We start from the raw sequence: 23,869 nt of genomic DNA on the forward strand, positions 1-23,869 counted from the left end.
ATAGAATTTGCTTCAACTACCACCTCTGCTCCTCTGGCAGCTCATTCCATATCACACCCCATGTGAAAAAGCTGCCCCTCAGGTCACTATTAAATCATTCCGCTCTTATAACAAACCTACAGTATGTCCTCTGGCTCCTGATTCCCCTAATCTGTGCATCTACCCTATCATCTGTGCATCTACCCGTATCCACCTCTATAAGATCCCTCATCATCCTCCTGCACTCTTATGCCCCTGTCCCACTTAGGAAACCTGAACGGAAACCTCTCGAGACTTTGCGCCCCACCCAAGGTTTCCGTGCGGTTCCCGGAGGTTGCAGGTGGTTGCCGGAGGTTGCAGGTAGTGGAAGCAGGTAGGGAGACTGACAAAAAACTCCGGGAACCGCACGGAGACCTTGCGTGGGGCGCAAAGTCTCCAGAGGTTTCCGTTCAGGTTTCCTAAGTGGGACAGGGGCATAAGGAATATAGTCCTAGCCTGTCCAACCTCTCTCTATAGCTCAGGCCTCAAGTCCTTGTAAAAACATGAGAAGGTGAAAACAAATTATGACACAAAGTTTTCAGTCCTCCATTGCAACGTAACAAAACAATGTTTTATTTTATTAACAATCGAAGGAAAACTATTTATACATCCCAGCCACAGGAATAGATAAGACAATTCATAGCTAATTAAATGCCAATGGAACAAATTCTCGAGGATATTACATTTAACTGTACTGATACCTATCCAGTGTTAAACTAATGCCTCTTCCTCACCACCTTTTGTTCTGTTCAAATATGACCTTCTCCTTTCACTACGAAATGAGGAAGGTTACTGGAAACACATGGAAATAGGGATCATATGATCTCTAGTGGAGACTCATCGGCACAGAATAAGTGCAGCAAATAATACTTCAATACTATAAATCATTGTGAATTGTGATTATTAAGACCCAAGTAGAAGAACATAGAAACATAGAAATTAGGTGCAGGAGTAAGCCATTCGGCCCTTCGAGCCTGCACCGCCATTCAATATGATCATGGCTGATCATCCAACTCAGTATCCCGTACCTGCCTTCTCTCCATACCCCCTGATCCCCTTAGCCACAAGGGCAACATCTAACTCCCTCTTAAATATAGCCAATGAACTGGCCTTAACTACCCTCTGTGGCAGAGAGTTCCAGAGATTCACCACTCTCTGTGTGAAAAGAAAGCAGAAGAGAAGTCAAAATAGTGTTGGTACAATTCCTGGTGCCAGGGAACTTGGGCCGAAGTGCCTGATAGCTGACATGGAGTGAGGACAGGACTATCTATTTTCCCCCACTGCTAAATGCTAAATAACATCCACAACTGGGATCAGGAGCTGCTGAAACTACTAAACCAAAAATGAATCACCTCAAGCAAAAGAGCAAAAAAAAACCCCCAAAAAAACACAATTCTAGCTTCAACATTATATTCTTTCCTATGGTGTCATCAGTGGGTACATGTAATGCAGTCTTGAAAAAACTAGCAAAGCTCATAGTACATTACCTACTGTCACAAGAGAGGTCACATTATCTCCTGTTGGAATAGCAGGGGTCACATCGTCATCAAAACTTATCAGATCTCGTGCACTGTTTGATGATATTTGTACGTTAGTTGAAGATTCCTCAGTCTCCGTCATTGAGGTCTTTGTTATGGGTAGCACTGAAGGTCTAGATGCAGGAGGCTTAGGTGTTATAGAAGGTGCAATACGATTTTCAGTAATGTTGGTCTGTTTTGCCATTGTTGGCCTTGGTGCTGGTATGGGCATTTGATTCTTCCTAACTGCGGGTCTTCCTATTTGGGTAGCCACCGAATCGGAAGGTGCCTCCTCCCGACGGTCTAAAGTGTTGCAGGTTTGATTGTTCTGCTTTGATTCTGCAGAGACGCTGGGCTTTGGTTTCTTGGGTGGTTCAGGCTTGGGTCCAACAGCTGCACCCCCTGTTTGTGGCTTTGGAGGCAGAAGAGGTCCCTGTCTCTCTGCCGCCACAGGCTTGGCTTCAGCCCCGTTATTGGGTTCTCCCGAAGTCCTGTCGACCAAGGAAGGTTTTGGAGCCACAGTTGGTCTCCCCTGGACCACACCAGGCTTTGGCACAAAAGTCCGTGGAACAACCTCCGGCCTTTTTGACGACTGTGCATTGTTGGCAACATTTTCGGAATCCTTCTGAGTTTCGAATGCCTTTATTCTGGAGAGGATGCCCTGCCCACTGCTGTCTCCCATGATGTTTTGGCTGGTAAAACTACCTTTGGCAATTGGATTTTGGCAGACTTGCAAAACACTGTCTTCAGAGAAGCTTCCTTTGACCTCTCCCTCTGAACGTTCAATTTGTATTTCTTGAAATAGTACGGTCAAGTTACCTAAGGACCTGGGCCTTGGTATTGGGCGCTTCACAACATTAGTGTTTGTTTGGACACTTTGTTCCCGACTTGTGTCACTTTCTATTGAAATCAAAGGTGCTTCATTTTCCTCTGCCCTGATGGGAACGAGGCACACAGCGGATCTGGATGGTTTCACTGGAACTACAACAAAAGAGACATAGGGTCAATTGTAAAACAATACTTGTAAACAACGGAAAACATATTAAAAATAAAAATCCGTTGGTGTCAGCTAGGTTCCCGTCTATCGTCTAAGTGGTGCTTGGTCTTCATCTTAACTTGCTGCTGTTTGAGCGCTGAAGGTTCGCTCACAGTATTATTAAGCAGGGAGTTGAACCAGCAACAATGAGAAGAAGTAAACGCCCACAAATGTCCCACTTCTTCATACGTCATCTGGATTCACCAGACTCCTGCCTTGATTTGCCAAGATGCTGACACAACGTGCTGAGCAGGTTAGGCAACATCTCTGAAGAATATGGATAGGTGACGGTTTTAGATCAAGACACTTCTTCAAAACTGACTGTAGGGGGGGGGGGGGGGGGGGGGGGGGGGGGGGGGGGGGCAGAAAGAGAAGTGGCGGGCCAGACAAAGCCTGGCAAGTGGTGAGTAGATGCCGGTGGGGAGGATTTTGACTGGCTGAAGATTGGACAAAGATGACAAAAAAGTCTGAGATAAGAAGTGTGAAATATGAAGCTGGATGAAAGATTATTGGCGGAAGGGGACGCAGGGGAAAGAGGAAAGCAGATACTCATCCAAGTGGGCCACAGTGGAGGGGGGGGGGGGGGGGGGGGGGGGGAAGGGAGGGGGGGGGGGGGGGAAGTTGTTTATCTAAAATTGGAGAATTCAAGGTTCATACTGTTGGGTTGTAAGCTAACCAAGCAGAATATGAAAGCAGTTCCTCCACTTTGTGTCTGTCCTCCCTCTGGCAATGAAGGAGACCTAATGGGAAGGAGTTAAAATGGTTAACAACCAGGAAGCCCAGCAGACCTTGGCAACCTACACAGTGTCCGGTGAAACAACTGCCGAGTCTGCACTTGGTCTCACCGTAGTTCAGGAGGTCACTTTGGGGAACGGTGGATGTAGAATGATGAGAGAAGGGGGGAGGGGGGGGGGGGGGGGGGGGGGGGGGGGGGGGGGGGGGGGGGGGGGGGGGGGTTAAACATGCACCCGTCTCACCTGGAAAGACTACTGGGATCACAGGATGGAAGTGAGGGAGGAGGTATATAGGGGCAAGTGTTACATCTCTTGCGTTTGCAGGGAAAGTACCTGGGGAAGGGGTGGATTGGATAGACAGGGACGAGTGAACTAAGGATTTGTGGAGGGAGTGGGCTCTGCAGAAGGCAGAAAGAGGTGGAGATGGGAAGATGTGACTGTGGTGGGATCACGTTGGACATCGGACATTGATGCGTTGGCTGGTGGGATGAAAGGTGAGGACCAGGGAAAGTCTAACCTTGTTCCGTCTGGGGGGGGGGGGGGGGGGGGGGGAGTGGGGGGGGGGAAAGGGAGAAGGGGGAGGGGGGGGGAGAGTAGGGGAGAGTAGGGCTCCTCTACTAAAGAACATCTCGGGTGTCCTAAAATGGAAAGCCTCATCTTAGGAATAGATGTGGCGGAGAAGGAGAGATTGAGAGTAGGAAATAGCAAGAGGCAGGATAGAAGTTCAAGTGAGTTTATTGTCATGTGTCCCTGATAGCACAATGAAATTCTTGCTTTGCTTCAGCACAACAGAACATAGTAGGCATTGACGACAAAACAGATCAGTGTGTCCATGTCCATATACCACTATAACTGTAAGGAACTATAAGGAACTGTAGTCTAGATAACTGTGGGGAATTGGTAGGTTTGTAGTAGAAAATATATAAAATATTTTTATATATTACCACAAAATATATAAATTATATATTTTGTATAAAAACATAATTGGATCCAGTTATCTTCAGTTTGTGATGGCTAACACTGACAGAACAGGAGCATGCCACTGAAAGGTGCTGGTAAATAAGCAACAGGAAATCGTCAAGAAGAATCGTTTGAGGAGAAAAGACAATAGACAATAATAGACAGTAGGTGCAGGAGTAGGCCATTCGGCCCTTTGAGCCAGCACCGCCATTCAATGTGATCATGGCTGATCATCCCCAATCAGTACCCCGTTCCTGCCTTCTCCCCATACCCCCTGACTCCGCTATTTTTAAGAGCCCTATCTAGCTCTCTCTTGAAGGCATCCAGAGAACCTGCCTCCACCGCCCTCTGAGGTAGAGAGATCCACAGACTCACCGCTCTCTGTGAGAAAAAGTGTTTCCTCGTCTCCGTTCTAAATGGCTTACTCCTTATTCTTAAACTGTGGCCCCTGGTTCTGGACTCCCCCAACATCGGGAACATGTTTCCTGCCTCTAACGTGTCCAAGCCCTTAACAGTCTTATATGTTTCAATGAGATCCCCTCTTATCCTTCTAAACTCCAGAGTGTACAAGCCCAGCTGCTCCATTCTCTCAGCATACGACAGTCCCGCCATCCCGGGAATTATCCTTGTAAACCTTGTAAAAAGATATTGATTAAAACTTTAAAACCCGTGGAAAATGAAATAAATGCTGGATCCTCACCTGTCACTGGAGTATACTCCCCCACACTTGCAAAATCAGCATCTGCGCTCCTTGTCTCGAGATCGTCAGAGTCTTGGTCGAATTCAGTCTGTGTCGAGATGGTAGCTGTTGAATGCCTGGGGACAGGTGGAGTGGGCCCAGGCTGCTGGCTGATCTCTCGGATCACCTGCTCGTACGAAGGCGGAGGCTATAAAACAATGTTCAGAACATAAATAACCAGTCATTACAATATCTGGGAAATGACATAACGACATGGCATGTTTGTTATGTGAACTGGTTGCTCACTTCAGCTGCAGCAGGCTCATCGATTCTCCAGAGAGTCCGATGATATGATGCTCCCACTCCAACAGTCCCAGCACAGTTCCCAGGAACACCGGGATACCAAGGGCTTGGTCCTATAGGCTCTGCAGATAAGACTGTAATGGCTGGCCTCCTGAGGAAAGATGGAAACATTCTTTCATTGTCCCAGAAAGTCAGCATTTGTTGATATTCAAACCAAGGCACATGGGGTGGGAGATTGCAACCTTCACGTGGACGAATGCAATCAAACTGGGGTGCACAATCAAGTAAGATCAAATAGAACACGTTGTCCTACAACTTTAGGCTGTGCCCGCCATACGCAAGAAGAAGAAGAAACCAAGGTACGAGTGGAATTGCCAAAAACAAAACAAATGCTTGCGAACTACAATAAAAATATTGAGATGCAAGAGACCACAAGTGCTGAAAATTGGAGAAAATAGAACAAACTTCTGGAGGGGAAAAAAAAAAAAAAAACAGCTGGAGGATCCCAGCAAATCGAACAGCACATGTGCAGGTAAATGGACAGGTGAAGGTCAGGTCACTTTTCCTTCTACACCGCCTGCCCAGTTCCCTCCAAAGATGTGCCCAACCCGCCGAGTTTCTCCAGCAATCTGGTTTTTGCTCAAGATTTCAACAAGTGCGGATCCGTTACTGTCTCCAAACAGTTGGAGGAACTCTGCGGGGCAGACGGCATCTATAGAGGGAAATGGACAGTCGATATTTTGGGCCAAGATGGAAATAATTGCTATTCATTCGCCCTCCGTAGATAATATTTTTAAACTGGAGAGTGGGAGATTCTCAATTAGCACGGGTGTCAACGTTTATGGGGAGAAGGCAGGAGAGTGGGGTTGAGAGGGAAAGATAGATCAGCCATGATTAAATGATGTAGGACTGGATGGGTCAAAATGGCATAATTCTGCTCCTGTGACTTATTAACGTATCATGAATACATCATTTGTTGTTTACAAAAATGGAATCGGTTAAAAAATAAAAATTTTAAATCACTAAGCAAATTGTAAAAGCAAAAATAATAATAAAATGTTTTGGTTTTTTTTTAAATTTTTTTTTTTAATATTTTATTTTATTAGAAGTAAGCACAGTCATATGGCACCAAAGTGCCTAATATATATTTTCATAATACATTTTATGTACAACTTCTTTTTTTTTTTTTGTTACATTGAATAAAATGCTTGAATAATTCATCTCACTGAGGAAGATTTCATAACACAATAATTTGGATCCGTGCCATAAATCAGCTGAGGTTTACATTATGATCCAGATTAATTGCACATTGTTAGAAAGTGCTCAGCTGACAAGCACAAAGTGCCAGTAACTTAGTCAAGTCAAGTCAAGTTTATTCGTCACATACACATACGGGATGTGCAGTGAAATGAAAAGTGGCAATGCTCGCGGACATTGTGCAAAAAGACAAACAAACAAACAACCAAACAAACTATAAACACAATCATAAACACACACATATTCTTTTACATATTAAAAATATTGGAAGGAAAAACGTTCAGTAAAGTTAGTCCCTGGTGATACCATTACAACTTGGGCTATCACGATAAAAACAGTACCGCATCCTACACACATGAGATGAAACTTGACATTTGCCATTGGTTGGAGATATTCCTGAAAATACTTTTATAAAATAGATTAAAAATTAAAAAGCAAAATCTTCAGATGCTGAAACATGAAATTAAAACAAAACGTGCTGGAAATACTCAACGTCAGGCGTCGGGCTTGTAATTGCTTAATGACTATTAACTTATGTCGAGGAAGTGACAGAAATCAAGAAAGAGAAGAGAGGATTCAGATATGGACCATATAGAATGAATTGAATTGAATTATCCTTTATTGTCATTCAGACCTTTTGGTCTGAACGAAATTTTTGCAGTCATACATATAATAATAAATATCAAAAACATGAAAGCGGGAAGAGAAATTGTGACAACGAAGGAGAGGAAACCCCTAGTTCATAGGGACAGTAGAAACAGTGCCATTAATCACTGTACTAGAAAGAGAGGGGGGGGGGGGGGGTGTGTAAGGGGCAGGACTGAAACAAGGGCAGTTCCATGTTTCCAACAAAATAACAGGCATTGTTTGATCCATGCTTGTCCCCATTGCTAACCCTGTAACTTGGAGGAAGTGAGTGGAAGCAAAGGAAAAATTGTTCAAAGTCTAAATGTCAGCCAGGATATTTGAAGAAAATTGATTTGACCCCGTCGAATATACATTATTACCGACAGTAATTGTGGAAAAACATTAGCTTCTGCTCAGGGATTGAGGGAATCCAATCAAAACCCTTTCCCGTCCTTCCCTAAACTTGGGCTAATGTTGCAAGAAACCTACATAAGGGTCACCAACCTGCCCTCCGAGCCATGGTAAGCGTGTGAAGAAATGTGAGATAAGTGCAAGACAGCATGAAGGAGAAGTGAGTTTTATATAGACGTACCTCCTTTCTCTCCGCAGTTCGGTCTGTGACAGTGTGCGACTTGATGCTAAATAAGAAAATCAGGAGTGAACAATGAGTGCGAGTAGGACTAATAGAAATATTACTTTGTTGCTTCAGCAGGGAACTGATAATGGGAAAATTCTTTCAATTTGAACAGTAAGTTCACAGCAGAAATAAATATCCACATTGAATTATTTTACCAAATAGATATGTTCAAATCTATTATCATTATCTTTGGTTTAGTGGTTTATTAGATTTCCACAACTCATCTGTTTCTTTTGTAATCCCAGTCACACAGTATCCAGTAATGGAAATACTCACTTAGGAAATACTCACTTTAGCCTCTGCTAAATACCTATTCACCACTTTCTTTCCCCACCTGTCCCCCACAGATGAATCGAAAATTATGAGAGGCATAGGTTGGGTAGACAGTCAGAACCTTGTTCCCAGGGTGGAAATATCAAAGGCATAGCTTCAAGATAAGAGGGGCCAATTTAGGAAGGGTCTCGACCCGAAACATCGCCCATTCCTTCTCTCCAGAGATGCTGCCTGTCCCGCTGAGTTACTCCAGCATTTTGTGTCTATCTTCAATATGCAAGGCAATTTTATTTCATAATAAGGATATGCTTCTCTAGATAAAATGTGATCTCATTGTACAAATGCACCAGTCCCTGAAGATGTGCATTATACAAGCAAAACACTAGGGATAAACACGAAACAGGTACCCAGTCTTGGTTAAACCACAATTACCACACTGTGTAGAACTGGTTGCCATATATGAAAAGGTTGCAGAGTTACTGAGAAGCATGAGCGGAAACAGTAGATGGATGTGCATATCAATAAAGGGTGAACAGACTGTATTTCTTTTCTTTTGAGAAAAGAAAGCTGAGCAGTAAGGTAACAGAATTTAGAATTATGAGATGTTTCGACTGGTGGGGAAAGCAATCAAAAGGGCCACTCGTTAACCAGGATGGTGATAGTTTGGAACTCTCAACCACAGGGAATGACTGAAGCCAATGGGAGCCTGGACCAACATAGTCCAGAAAATGTAAGTGAGAAATGTTGGGAGAGAACGTGACTGGAACATTTCAGGCATTGATTTGCTGGGCTTTTCCACTACATCATTCTATGCGTTCCTCTAGTTACCATTGGGTTAAACTTCTGACGATGCTGAAAGACTTAAGGGCCTGTCCCACTTGGGCGTTATTTGCGCGTTACTTACGCGACATAATTTACGCGTCACGATGCACGCATGGTGCAATACGCGCGCATGGCGCATGGTGAGAGGTGGTGGCGTAGGCAGTGACATGCGGTAGCGAGCGGCGTCCCAGGATTTCGGGATTCTCAAAATCCTCAGGCGTCACCTGCGTGACGTGCAAACGACGCCCAAGTGGGGCAGGCCCTTTAAAGTCTAATTTCCTTCTGTCGATAAGGACTTAATATAAAATAGATGTACGCAATATAACCATATAACAAATAACAATTACAGCACGGAAAACAGGCAATCTCAGCCCTACAAGTCCGTACCGAACACTTATTTTCCCCTAGTCCCATCTACTTGCACTCAGACCATAACCCTCCATTCCTTTCCCGTCCATATACCTATCCAATTTATTTTTAAATTATAAAATCGAACCTGCCACCACCATTTCCACTGGAAGCTCATTCCACACAGCTACCACTCTCTGAGTAAAGAAGTTCCCCCTCATGTTACCCCTAAACTTCTGTCCCTTAATTCTCAAGTCATGCCCTCTTGTTTGAATCTTCCCTACTCTCAATGGGAAAAGCTTATCCACGTCAGCTCTGTCTATCCCTCTCATCATTTTAAATACCTCTATCAAGTCCCCCCTTAACCTTCTGCGCTCCAAAGAATAAAGACCTAACTTGTTCAGCCTTTCTCTGTAACTTAGTTGCTGAAACCCAGGTAACATTCTAGTAAATCTCATCTGTTCTCTCTGTATTTTATTGACATCTTTCCTATAATTAGGCGGCCAAAATTGTACACCGTACAATATCAGCCATCGCTCAGAGGAAGAAGATAGTAGCAAACTCCAGCATTTAGAAGTTTTACTCAGAGGACATGGGGTGACTATATGTTAATGGAAATACTTCCTTAAAGAGTGTTTTCCAACAGTTTGGATTAAACTATGATATTAGAAAAGGATAAGGTCATAATGTCATAATGAATAGTAGAGGAATTAGGCCATTCGGCCCATCAAGCCTACTCTGCCATTCAATCATGGCTGATCTATCTCTCCCTCCTAATCCCATTCTCCTGCCTTCTCCCCATAACGTCCAATACCTGACCTAACCAAGAAAATATCTATCTCTGCCATAAAATATCCAGTGAAGGCCTCTACAGCCTTCTGTGGCAAATAATTCCACTGATCTGATCATGCTTGATCTAGATACCATATGACAAAACAGGAAGAAACAAATTCCAATCCTCAGATATGTTATTTTCCATGTGAAATACTTTGTAATATCCATGTTTAGACAATTGAAGAATGAGACTGATATTACTGCAGCTTTCAAGGTCCATATGTATATCAATAAGTTGAATACTGAACTATTATGGAGCAGAACAAAAATAAGGGACACTGTTCAGAAATAATCGCATCATAGAGTGGGTGGTGAATGACCAAATGTAACTGTCTGCCAGGGATACTGTGGCTATTCCAGCGATTTTAGACAATTGAATAAGTACTGGGTGGAATAGAGAGTCCATTGGGAACTATTGGTGGTAATATTCACCTCTAACTAGATTTCACAAGAGAAAGTGTATAAAACCAGTGCAGAAAAACAAGCATAGGCACAGAACGATACAGCACAGGAAGACGCCATTCCGCTCATCTTTGTATATGCCACCAAGTTGGCAAACCAGGCAAATCCCAATTGCTTATATTTGGCCCTTGGCCCTCTAAACCTTTCCCATTAATATATCTGTCCAAACGTCTTTTAAACATCGTAATTGCAGCTAAGTCTGTAGCTTCCTCTGACAGCTCATTTCAGAAATGGATTACCGTCCGAGTGAAAAGGTTGACTCTGAGTCCCTCTTAAATCTTTTCCTTTTCACCGTAAGCCTATGCCATCTAGATTTAGAGGCATCTGCCCTGGTTTAAACTGAGTGATCACTTTATCTCTAATGTGGATAAATGTGAGGTTATCCACTTTGGTATCGAAAACAGGAAAGCAGATTACTATCTAAATGGCGTCAAGTTTGGAAAAGGGGAAGTACAACGGGATCTGGGGGTCCTTGTACATCAGTCTATGAAAGTAAGCATGCAGGTTCAGCAGGCAGTGAAGAAAGCGAATGGCATGTTGGCCTTTATAACAAGAGGAGTCGAATATATGAGCAAAGAGGTCCTTCTGCAGTTGTACAGGGCCCTAGTCTGACCACACCTGGAGTATTGTGTGCAGTTTTGGTCCCCTAATTTGAGGAAAGACATTCTTGCTCTTGAGGGAGTGCAGCGTAGGTTTACAAGGTTAATTCCCGGGATGGCGGGACTGTCATATGTTGAGAGAATGGAGCTGGGCTTATACACTCTGGAATTTAGAAGGATGAGAGGGAATCTTATTGAAGCATATAAGATTGTTAAGGGTTTGGACACGTTAGAGGCAGTAAACATGTTCCTGATGTTGGGGGAGTCCAGAACCAATTTCTACAGTTTAAGAATAAAGGGTAAGCCATTTAGAGCGGAGACGAGGAAACACTTTTTCTCACAGAGAGTTGTGAGTCTGTGGAATTCTCTGCTTCAGACGGTGGTGGAGGCCGGTTCTCTGGATACTTTCAAGAGAGAGCTAGATAGGGCTCTTAAAGATAGCGGAGTCAAGGGATATGGGGAGAAGGCAGGAACGGGATACTGATTGGGGATGATCAGCCATGATCACATTGAATGGCGGTGCTGGCTTGAAGGGCCGAATGGCCTTCTCCTGCACCTATTGTCTATGCCCCTCTTGATCTTGTACACCTCAATAGAGTCACCCCTCAGCCTCATAAGATCCAAAGAAAAAGCTCCCAGCCTCTACAACCTCTCCTTATAATTCAAGCCCTCAAGCCCAAGGAACATCCCGGTCAATCTATTCCACATCCTTTCCAACGTAATAAATCCTTCTTTTTACGGGGCGACCAGAATTGCCAATAGTACATCAAGGGTGTTCTCACCAACAACTTGTGTACCTATATCATGATCTCCCAACTTTTACATTCAATACACTTCCCAAAGAAGGCAACCCCATAAAAAGTCATCTTCATTACACCATCCACCTGTCACCACCTTCAGGGAACTGTACACCTGTACCCACAGATCTCCCTGTTCTGCAACACTCTTCAGGTCTCTACCATTTGCTGTGTAAGTCCTGCCCTGGATTGACATAACAAAGCGCAGAAGCTCACACTTTTCAGAGTTAAGGTCCTGTCCCACTTGGGGACCTATTCTGCGAGTTTAGAAGTGTGTCTTTGACCTTCAAACTCGTAGCATGGTTGACACGTGGTCCTAGGAGGTCCTATGAGGTCGCTGGAACTCTCCTTCATGCTCGAGGGAAGTTCCCGCATACTCGCGGCTTCAGCTGGGTCGTGGAAAATATTTCAGCATGTTGAAAAATTTTCCGCGAGTAAAATTTGGTCGGCATGGGTCTTTTTAACTCGTAAGAGCAGTGGAGTGGGGGCGCTATTTATTTACAGGCAATCGAGGGCAGCCGTAGGCAATCTCCTTCGCTGACCGGGCATTTTAAATGGCTCATTGGAGTTTTCAGGACCAAGGAAAACCGACCGGTAGGTAAAATGCCCGGCTAAACTTCATTATCTATATATTACTAAAACTCTGTTCTTGACCAGTTTGGCGATCTGTGCTGCGATTTCCGAGAGAACACCGCCACCTACGGCCGTCATTTTTGGCCACCTCGCTCAGAGCCCCCCTCCGCCGTATGTGTGCCGAGGATTTTTCCCGTCGATGAAATATGACAGAGATATTAATGTTTTTACTAAATTCCCCATTCTCTCTGCTGCCCCCGCTGGAGGCAGGGGAAGGGACTATAAAACCAGGAAGTGGTGTGCCTCAATTAGTCTCTGCAAGCTGGAGCTCTGTCAATTAGTCTCTGTCACTCTGAGCTCTGAATGACACTGAACAAATGTCTACAGCACTGTGAGTACCCTTAATTTGGTTTGAAAATGAAAATATAGTTAGTTTGAAGTAAAAACGCACTGCCTGCAAATGGTTGTTTGGGTTGAATTAAAAAGACACTCTCTCTCTCTCTCTCTCCCCCCCCCTCCTCCTCCTACTCCCCTCCCTCCCTTCCCCCCCCCCCCCCCCCCCTCCTCCTCCTCCTCCTCCCTCCCCCCCTCTCCACTCTCCCTCTCCTCCTCTTCCCCCCTCTGCTCTCCCCCTCCTCCCCTCTTTTTTCCTCCCATCCATCCCCTGCCCCACCGTCCCTGCCCTAAAAACCCCCTCCCCTCCACACACACCCCTACCCCTTTCCCTCCCCCTCCCGCTCCCCCTCCACCTCACCTCCACACCCCCTCTCAGCACACCCTCTCTCTCTCCCCCCTTCCCCCTCTCCTCTCTCCCCTCCATCCCCCTCCCCCATCCTTCTTCCCTCCCCTAAACCCCCTCCCCTCCACACCCCCTACCCTCTTCCCTCCACCCTCCCCCCTCCCCACCTCACCCCTCTCTCAAACACCCCTTCTCTCTCCCCCTCACTCTCACTCTCTCCTCCCCTCCTCCCCCTCCTTTCCTCCCTCACCCCACCCTCCATCCTTTCCTCCTCTCCACCCCCCATCCCTCTTGCCCCTCACTCTGTGTCCCTGTGTCTCTCTGTGTCTCTGCCCCTTCTCTCTCTGCCCTCACTCTCTACCCCCGCCCACCCCCCCCTCTCTAGATGTGCCTGCAAGTTGGGGGCTATGCGTCAGTAGATAGGGTGGTTATGGGGTAAAAGGAGCAAATTAATAATATTAATATAATATCAAGGGGGGTAATTAGCGTGGGGGTGGGGGATTGTTAGTGTGTGACGCTGCATGCCGCTCCCCCCACCCCCCCCTCCACAACTGCACGTTGGGGGAACAGACCCAACGGGTCTGCACTTGGTCTAGTACTTCTTAAAAGTGTCTCCACTCCTTCTCCCCCCACTGTGGCAGCCGTTTACCTTCTTCTTCATCGCGCAGAAAGTGCTCTCTCTGGCCATGTATATGGGGGGGGGGGGGGGGGGGGGATGGGGTGTGTGTGTGTGTGTGTGTGTGTGTGTGTGTGTGTGTGTGTGTGTGTGTGTGTGTGTGTGTGTGTGTGTGTGTGTGTGTGTGTGTGTGTGTGTGTGTGTGTGTGTGTGTGTGTGTGTACGGTCGGTCGAACCAGCTCGAGGCTTTCCAGGCGAGTGCGTTCGAGCTTGACGGTCAAAGACACTCTTCTTAACTCGCGGATTAGGTCGCCCAAGTGGGACAGCCCCTTTACATTTAATTTTCCATTACCTGGCCCATCTTCTAAACTGATCTACATCTTGTTCTAAATTTAGATATCCTTCCTCACTGCCACTTACCCCCAATTTTTTAAATCATCTCCAAATTTACTAACATCGTTCGAGACCATGTTGTTCAAATTGTTAATGTATATAACAAACAGAATGGGACCCATCACCGACTCCTGCAATAATCCTATCAGAAAAGCAACCCTGCACAATTACCCTTTGACTCCTGCCTCAATTGAATTTAGAATGCAATTTGCAAGGTCACTGTAGATTCCAAGTGATTTAAGTTTCCGGACTAGCCCATCATGCAGGATCTTTTCAAAGACCTTGTTAACGTCCATATAATCTCCACGGCCTTGCCTTGCCCTCGCCAATCGTCTTGGTGAATGACCTCTGCAAAAACTCGTCAGATATATGAGACACAATTCCCCATGCACAAAGCCGTACTGAATATCCCTAATTGGTCCATGCCTCTTCAAGCCTGTTGCTCAGAGTTCCAAGTGGTCAAGGGGTTAGACAAAAGTGCTGGAGAAACTCAGCGGGCGCAGCAGCATCTATGGAGCGAAGGAAATAGGCAACGATTCGGGCTGAAACCATTCTTCAGACTGATGGGGGGGTGGGGAGAAGAAAGGAAAAAGGAGGAGGAGCCAGAGGGCTGAGGGAGAGCTAGGAAGGGGAGGAGACAGCAAGGGCTAACAAAATTGGGAGAATTCAATGTTCATGCCACCAGGATGCAGACTCCCCAAGCGGAATATGAGGTGCTGTTCCTCCAATTTTCGGTGTTGCTCACTCTGGCCGTGGAGGAGACCCAGGACAGAGAGGTCGGATATGGAGTGGGAGGGGGAGTTGAAGTGCTGAGCCACCGGGAGGTCAGGTTGGTTATTGCAGACTGAGCGGAGGTGTTCGGCGAAACAATCGCCCAACCTCCGCTTGGTCTCACCGATATAGATCTGCTGACATCTAGAGCAGCGGATGCAATAGATGAGGTTGGAGGAGATGCAGGTGAACCTCTGTCGCACCTGGAACGACTGCTTGGGTCCTTGAATGTAGTCGAGGGGGGAGGTAAAGCGGACAAGTGTTGCATCTCTTGTGGTTGCAAGGGAAGGTGCCCGGGGAGGGGGTGGTGCGGGAGGGGAGGGAAGAATTGACAAGGGAGTTACGGAGGGAGCGGTCTTTGCGGAAGGCAGACGGGGGGGGGGGGGGGGGGGGGGGAAGTTGGGAAGATGTGGTCAAGGGGTTTAAATGGCAACCAAATTATTCCAGCACACCAGACAGCCACACAGGAACTTCTACCATTTGACATCATTTTTTAAAACATTTACATTGAACATCTGAAAAGGTTGCAGTGCCAGAGACTTTGCTCTACAAACCCAATATGTCAAATGCAGACTTTGTCCTTTGTTACATCAGAGTATATTCAATCATTTGTTTGACTGCTGGACACTCCTTGTTGGCAGAGTACCAGAGCTTTCCACAAACCATTCTGTGCTGTCAGCAACCACCAGGGTGGATTTTGTAATGTCTATGACTTTCTCATAAATGCCTTCAGCTGCAGCTGCAGTAAGCAAACTACAGTACAAGATTCTGCTTACTTACTTCTTTTGATAGCAGCTCTTATTGTCGATAATGGTCCATGGCTGTTTGGAAAAACAACGAATTAGTCATATGGAAATACAAATCACTTCTTTACATTGCACCATTCTTTACAAAAGTTTTGATAAATTAAAAACACTATTCTCCCATCTAAAAGTTTCGGAGTCCAATATTATGACGTAACTGCACATTCATTAATAAATAACAAAAGAATAGCCAAATAGGTTGCCCACCTAGAATTTTCCTGGCTGGTAATCCTTTCCTCATTATCACACAAGGATATATATTTTTGTTTTTGCTTAATCATGTTGCATGGGGAAATATATATGAAGATGGATGTCAATAAAAAATTAGGGGCTCGTTTGCAACAATAATTATGTACGGCATATTAGTAGCTGAGTTGAATCGCCACAGGCAGGCACACTGCAGTGCCTCATGGCTATTCAGTGGCATCTGTTAGAAAGCGAGTATTTTGATGTTGGAACACCTTTACCCTGCATAAACATGAGGACCACCGTTGCTTCGACTCTTTGCCAAATTTAGTCAAGACATTACCACAAGAATTCAGCATTCCCATGGAATGAAACAACAGGATACAATTCCCTCCATTTCCCATCATATCTTTAGCAAAAACCCCCCATTGGGAAATAAACAGTGTGCTGTTTTTCGTTGCCAGACTTTTGCCAGAAAAGTTATTGGTCGCATCAGGCGTGTGTGTCAAAATTAATTTTCATTCTGTTTGTGAAAGCAAGATGGACTGAAATGTTTTACACACCATTGTCTTATTTCACACAGGCTCAGAAATCAGAATGCAAAATTAAAAATGGATAATGGGTTAACAGTTTTTAAATTATATACAGTAAACAACATTGGAAGCAAGGTCATTTAATTATCCAAATAACACTTTTAGTGGCCTGGATGGAGTCTATTACACAAATACAAATGATATTGCCCACGGTAACATATCAGTTTAATACAATTCTGTGGAAACTTGGAGAACTGTCACCATTCCATAAATCTATATCCTGCCACAGGAAATTCACTAACTGATATTGTTTGTGTTTGGTTACAATGGTATTAATATTGCCTTATCTATAGTCTGTTCTTACTGCCTTTGTTTGGTTCTTATTCATGATCAAATTCGTTATCTTTCCAGTTGCTCTAGACCCTTACTCACTTCTTCCCAAGCAACAAATCTCATCTGAATTTTCAATCCAAATAGCCTCATTTTCCATTATCAAACTCATTTCCCTTGACACCCGGTTCGTTCTGAGTCCTGGAACAGAATGCCTGCCACAAAACAACCAGCAAAACAATTGTGTAAGGAAGGCTCTGAGCAGCTGTTGAGGCTAGGCGGAATGCTGTCCTGCCAAGGGATGTTTAACAAAACACATTTTGCCGATAACTTTGGAATTTCCCTACAATCTGTTAACTGTTATTCTCTATTAGTGCAGAGTCAACAGCCATGGAGTAGAGTGCCATTTTACCATCATCATTTCATTTGGCAGGCACTGTGGCATTCAACAAAGAAAGTATGGAACAAACTCACACACACACACACACACACGAGAAATGGAAAGCTGTGCAAATATCAAAACTATGAAAAATGTTGTTGATTGGATACAACTGCAGTTTGCAGTATAGTACATTAAACATTAGGTATTTATGACATTCACTTTGACTGAAGTACAACGGTTCAGCCATTTTTCCTCAGGTCTTCAATGTCTGAACATAATTTTGTACTGCTGTAAAAGACAAGCTTTCACCAAATTTCAAAACATATTTTACCAAATTGCAATCTAACTACTTTAATTTCGACACTTTACCTCGCAGTTACCCGGTTTGTCGATTGCTATTCCTAGTAGTCAACTGACCTTGTTTTCTGCTCGTCAGTTGAGGAATTGGCCTCTTCTCACTGACATCCTTCCTCCTTGGTTGGTCCTGTCCCTCCCACAACTTGGGTTGCTACTGCCCTGTCCAAGTGCTCTCCGTCCTCGCAAATGCAGCACGGTATAAATATTGAATCCTCTAATTTCCAGTACACAAAATTAAACTGCCAGTGTCCCTCTGAACTATTGTTCATCACTCTCCCCCTTCCTCCCTCCCACCCACCATGCTCTTGCTCCTCCCTGGATCCCTAATGGAACAGACAAATCCCACAATCTCCTGTTCAAATTATTTCTCAGAACTTTGGAATTTCTTCCGTTCTTTCATTGGCCATTCTCGTCTATTCTGCAAGCTTTTAAACCCCAAGCAGCCTGCCACAAAATCTCCTCTTCCTGAATTTCTTTTTTTTTTTCCTTCCACACACGCAATGTTTTTATTATAATGAACTCCAACCCATCAAGCAGGGCCATGGCCACCACTGGTTGGAAAATTACTCATTCACCTCATGTGAATTAGTCCGAATTCCATTCAATCAAAATAAGATGATGAACAGGACAAACCAGTAATACGGATCAAAAATCATTTTGCGCAAGGGTTGCCATGAAATAGAAATTGAGACAAAAGGCACAATCTGTGATGGGGGTGCAGGCAGGCAAAACTAGTGCAGAAATAACCAGTTCAGGTCACTCCCACTTTAGGGCAGGAATCCTTTCCCGTGAACTGTTTGTAACCCAAGCAGCTTGCAAACTGCAAACGTGGCCACGATTCGAGTTCCCAGCAGAAGCTGGCAGATCCATACCAAAGTCTCCCACACAGTTGTCCGTATATGTACAGGCTGTGCACAGGTCAGATGTTTATAAGATGGGGAGGACCTGTAAAGAGACGAGTTTAATTTTGGAAGTCAATATTTAGGGATGTGCATAAACTCTCAAAGCAAGACAACACAGAAAGTTAGCCAAGTCAACCACTTCTGCAACAATCTAGGTTGTCCATGCCCTGCGTGCCATTCCCTACCCCCCAAAGTTAAATGTGGGGATTATATTTCAATTGGAGAAATTCCATTTCAATAAATGAAACGAACAAACTCTAGCCCGACTTCTAAGTGGTAGATGAAGGTACTGGCTACAATGTCTGTTCTGAAACTGATGAATATAAATCACATAACAGATGACATGCGCCATAACATTTCTTTGTCTAGTTGCACAGTATACTGTGACAGCCTTTCATTTTACATCTGCGAAAAAGTTTCAGCACAGTATTGCAGTTTGCCGACTGGCCAAACTGATAATTTCCCAACAAAACCTGTATTTTCTCATTTCTGAAAAATGTTTTTCTCATCTCGGTCAGAAAACACAAAAGGTGTTCACTATCCCCCCCCGACCTCCCCCTCTCCCACACCGAACGGTCTGTCCTCAGCAGAGGTCTTACCTTTGTCCCCCTCCGTCCCCATCTCAATGAGTTCCGCGCCCACCATGACTTGGAGCGCTTCTACCGTCGCCTCCGCCTCACAGCGCACTTCCATGGGAAGGAGTCCTCGCCCCCCAATGATGACCCTTTTTCCCGTCTCCAACGCACCCCCTCCTCGTGGAACCCCCCCTCGTAAAGTCCCGGCTCTGGAACTCTTTATCCAGAACTGCCGCCGCGACGTCAACCGCCTCAACTTCTCCACTCCCTTGTCTCACTCCAATCTCTCCCCCCCTGAACGCACTGCCATTGAATCACTCCGCAAAAACCCAGATTGGGTCATCAAACCAGCCGACAAGGGAGGTGCCGTGGTAGTCTGGCGCGTCGATCTCTACAAAGCTGAGGCCACGCGCCAACTCTCGGACACCTCCTCCTACTTACCCCTGGACCATGACCCCACTGACGAGCACCAGGCCACCATATCTAGCACCATCACCGACTTCATCAATTCCCACGCCCTGCCCGACCGAGCCTCCAACCTCATCGTTCCCCAGCCCCGCACGGCCCGTTTTTACCTTCTCCCCAAAATCCACAAACCCGGCTCTCCCGGCAGACCCATTGCCTCTGCCTGTTCGTGCCCCACCGAACTCATCTCCACATACCTTGACTCCATACTATCCCCCTTGGTTAAATCCCTTCCCACCTATGTTCTAGACACCTCAGACACTCTCTGCCGCCTCCGCGCATTCCATTCTCTAGGCCCTCACCCCCTCATCTTCACCATGGACGTCCAGTCACTCTACACCTCCATCCCCCACCAGGATGGCCTCAAAGCCCTCCGGTTCTTCCTCGACCAGAGGAGCAACCTATACCCAGCCACTGACACTCTCCTCCGCCTAGCGGAGTTGGTCCTCACCCTCAACAACTTTACGTTTGACTCCTCCCATTTCCTCCAAACACAAGGCCTAGCTATGGGCACACGCATGGGCCCCAGCTACGTCTGCCTCTTTGTCGGGTACGTTGAACAATACTTGTTCAATACGTACCAGGGCCCCATCCCCGACCTCTACCTCCGTTACATTGACGACTGCTTTGGGGCCACCTCCTGCACCTACACACAACTGACTGACTTCATCCACTTCACCACTAACTTCCATCCGGCACTCAAATACACCTGGACTATTTCCGACACTTCCCTACCATTCCTTGACCTCACCATCTCCATCGCAGGGGACAGACTTCTGACCGACATACACTACCAACCAACTGACTCACATGGCTATCTGGACTACACGTCTTCCCACCCTGCTTCCTGTAAAGACTCCATCCCCTACTCCCAATTCCTCCGCCTACGCCGCATCTGTTCCCAGGATGAGACGTTCCACACCAGGGCATTGGAAATGTCCTCGTTCTTCTGGGAACGGGGATTCCCCTCCGCCACCATAGATGAGGCTCGCACCAGGGTCTCTTCCATACCCCGCAACACTGCTCTCTCTCCCCATCCCCGCACTCGCAACAAGGGCAGAGTCCCCCTAGTCCTCACCTTTCACCAGCCGGAAAATACAACAAATAATCCTCCGCCATTTCCGCCACCTCCAACGTGACCCCACCACTCGCCACATCTTCCCATCTCCCCCTATGTCTGCCTTCCGCAAAGACCGCTCCCTCCGCAACTCCCTTGTCAATTGTTCCCTTCCCTCCCGTACCACCCCCTCCCCGGGCACTTTCCGTTGCAACCACAAGAAATGCAACACCTGTCCCTTCACCTCCCACCTCGACTCCATTCAAGGACCCAAGCAGTCGTTCCAGGTGCGACAAAGGTTCACCTGTATCTCCTCCAACCTCATCTACTGCATCCTCTGCTCTAGATGTCAGCTGATTTACATCGGGGAGACTAAGCGGAGGTTGGGCGATCGTTTCGCCGAACACCTCCGCTCAGTCCGCAATAACCTACCTGAACTCCCAGTGGCTCAGCACTTCAACTCCCACTCCCATTCCCAATCCGACCTCTCTGTCCTGGGTCTCTTCCATTGCCAGAGTGAGCAACACCGGAAATTGGAGGAACAGCACCTCATATTCCGCCTGGGCAGCTTGCGTCCGGATGGCATGAACGTTGAATTCTCCCCGTTTTGCTAGCCCTTGCTGTCTCCTCCCCTTCCTTAACCCTCGAGCTGTCTCCTCCCATCCCCCCGCCCTCGGGCTCCTCCTCCTCCCCTTTTCCTTCCTTCTCCCCCCCACCCCCAATCAGTCTGAAGAAGGGTTTCGGCCCGAAACGTCGCCTATTTCATTCGCTCCATAGATGCTGCTGCACCCACTGAGTTTCTCCAGCATTTTTGTGTACCTTGGATAAAACATATCCTAGTTTTAACGTCAGGTCGCCCTCATCTACATAGAATGCAAACAAATTAAGTATGTAGGAAGGAACTGAAGATAGAAATTAGGTGCAGGAGTAGGCCATTCGGCCCTTCGAGCCTGCACCGCCATTCAATATGATCTTGGCTGATCATCCAACTCAGTATCCTGTACCTGCCTTCTCTCCATACCCCCCAATCCCTTCAGCCACAAGGGCCACATCTAACTCCCTCTTAAATATAGCCAATGAATTGGCCTCAACTACCTTCTGTGGCAGAGAATTCCAGAGATTCACCACTCTCTGTGTGAAAAATGTTTTTCTCATCTCGGTCAGAAAAGATTTCCCCCTTATCCTTAAACTGTGGCCCCTATTTCTGCACTTCCCCAACATCGGGAACAATCTTCCTGCATCTAGCCTGTCCAACCCCTTAAGAATTTTGTAAGTTTCTATAAGATACCCCCTCAATCTTCTAAATTCTAGTGAGTACAAGCCGAGTCTATCCAGTCTTTCTTCATATGAAAGTCCTGACATCCCAGGAATCAGTCTGGTGAACCTTCTCTGTACTCCCTCTATGGCAAGAATGTCTTTTCTCAGATTAGGAGACCAAAACTGTACGCAATGCTGGTTTAAAGATAGAAGATAGACACAAAATGAAGATAGACACAAAATGCTGGAGTAACTCAACAGGACAGGCAGCATCTCTGGAGAGAAGAAATGGGTGACGATGCGGGTCGAGACCCTTCTTCAGAAGAAGGGCTGAAGAAGGGTCAGAAGAAACGTCACTCCAGAGATGCTGCCTGTCCCGCTGAGTTACTCCAGCATTTTGTGTCTATCTTCAGCATCTGCTGTTCTTTCCTACACAGTTGTGAGGGAATTGGGTAAAATGTATGGAGGGCAATAAGAGGATGTAATCATAGAATGATACAGATACAGGTGCACAACCTTTTATCCGAAGATCCAAATAACGAAAACCTCCGAATAGCGACATTTTTTCGGTCCTTGAAGAAAGGTCCTTGAAAACGTTCACCGAGGGCGGCCCGCAGAGGTGACAGCGGAACCTCCGGTCAGTCCTCGAAGAAAGGGGAACTAAATCCCCATTCATAAAAGAGAAGGTGAGGGTATATTGCGCGGGAGGGTTAATAATTGACAATATGCTGCTACCTGCCAGCTGATTTAAAAAGTTCCCACGGTAGACTCACAATACACAGTGTATCGTGAGTCTTGCGTGGGAACTTTTTAACTCAGCGTGCAGGCAGCAGTAGATTGTCGCTCCCTTCAGTTTTTCACCCCACCTACACCCCTCTGCTTCCCGGCCATGTGTGTGACCCCTTCCCTCCCCTCTCCAGCTCCCCACTCATTGCACCGGCGCGGGGGCTTTGCACTGTCTTCAAGTCGGCGATGGCTGCAGGTCAGTGCAGTCACCGGAGACGTCAGGACCAATTGGACGTCGACCACCAGGCCCACCGCAAGCACGGAGAACCCAGAGACCCACAGCCAACAGCAGCCCAGCCCCACTCCAACTACAGAGGAACCTGGGTTGCGGATGACGGGGCGCAGCTCGGGGCGTCGTAGGGGCCCATTGGGGAGCGGGTTCCTGTTGGTCCTGACGTCTCCGGCCACCTGCTATCCTCCGGGAACTGTACCGCCCTTGCAGGAGAGTGGGGTTGTTTGCAGTTGCAGAGGGAGGGGGCAAGGGCGGTACAGTTCCCAGTCTCAGCTCCAGTCCAGGGGGGTGGCCGGAGACGTCAGGACCAACGGGACAGCGACCCCCAGGCCCACTGCAAGCACGGAGATCCCAGAGACCCACAGCCAGCAGCAACTCCAGCCCAGCCCCGCTCCAACTCCAGAGGAACACGTAGGGGCAGAAGCTGATGGTGTGCAAGGTGTTCTTGGGGTGGCGCAGCTCGGGCTGTGGGCGAACTGCCACTTGTCGCCGTAGCGGCCCATCGGGGAGCGGATTCCTCTGGAGTTGGAGGGGGAGGGGGGTATTGTGCTGTTTGATCGCCCCCTGCTATCCCAGGGAATGGGAGACACAGCGGCTTTTTAGACTGGTGGGCAATCACTTCCAAAGTTCTGCCCACACAGTCAGTACACCTCTCCTACACTGCATTTCATACAAACATTTATTCTGCAATAAAAAACGACATTGAAGACTCAAACTCGCGACCGAGTAACTGCCGGGATCAAGGCGCAAACTCGCGACCTTGCGGATATGAGCCGAGCACTCTACCACTGAGCCAGCCATTAAAATCTACGCTAAAAAATTTCCATTACGAAGACCGACAAATTCTGAATAACGAAAAGTGTCTGGTCCCAAGGCTTTCGGATAAAAGGTTGTGCACCTGTAGTAGCAATGCATCAAGAAATGACAAGCTCAAGGGATAATCGTGAGTATGGGTAAAATAGTTTATGTGGGAGAGGGATTACAGGAAAATGAAAGGGTAATTAACTCA

General features: G+C 46.5%; 1 protein-coding gene across 2 annotated transcripts in view; it reads right to left on the reverse strand.

The window, feature by feature from the left end:
* The window catches only part of sh3d19 (SH3 domain containing 19), a 140,636-nt gene that overhangs the window by 44,116 nt on the left and 72,651 nt on the right, over positions 1–23,869 (reverse strand). For both annotated transcript variants that reach the window (XM_055646725.1, XM_055646716.1), the window contains exons 3-7: positions 15,776–15,816; positions 7,724–7,769; positions 5,251–5,398; positions 4,966–5,152; positions 1,506–2,516 (exon numbers count right to left, since the gene is read on the reverse strand). In XM_055646725.1, the coding sequence (XP_055502700.1) occupies positions 1,506–2,516; positions 4,966–5,152; positions 5,251–5,398; positions 7,724–7,769; positions 15,776–15,816 (1,433 nt within the window). The remainder of the gene's footprint in view (positions 1–1,505; positions 2,517–4,965; positions 5,153–5,250; positions 5,399–7,723; positions 7,770–15,775; positions 15,817–23,869) is intronic.

The sequence above is a fragment of the Leucoraja erinacea genome, chromosome 1 (genome assembly GCF_028641065.1).
Source record: "Leucoraja erinacea ecotype New England chromosome 1, Leri_hhj_1, whole genome shotgun sequence".
NCBI classification, from domain to species: domain Eukaryota; kingdom Metazoa; phylum Chordata; class Chondrichthyes; order Rajiformes; family Rajidae; genus Leucoraja; species Leucoraja erinaceus.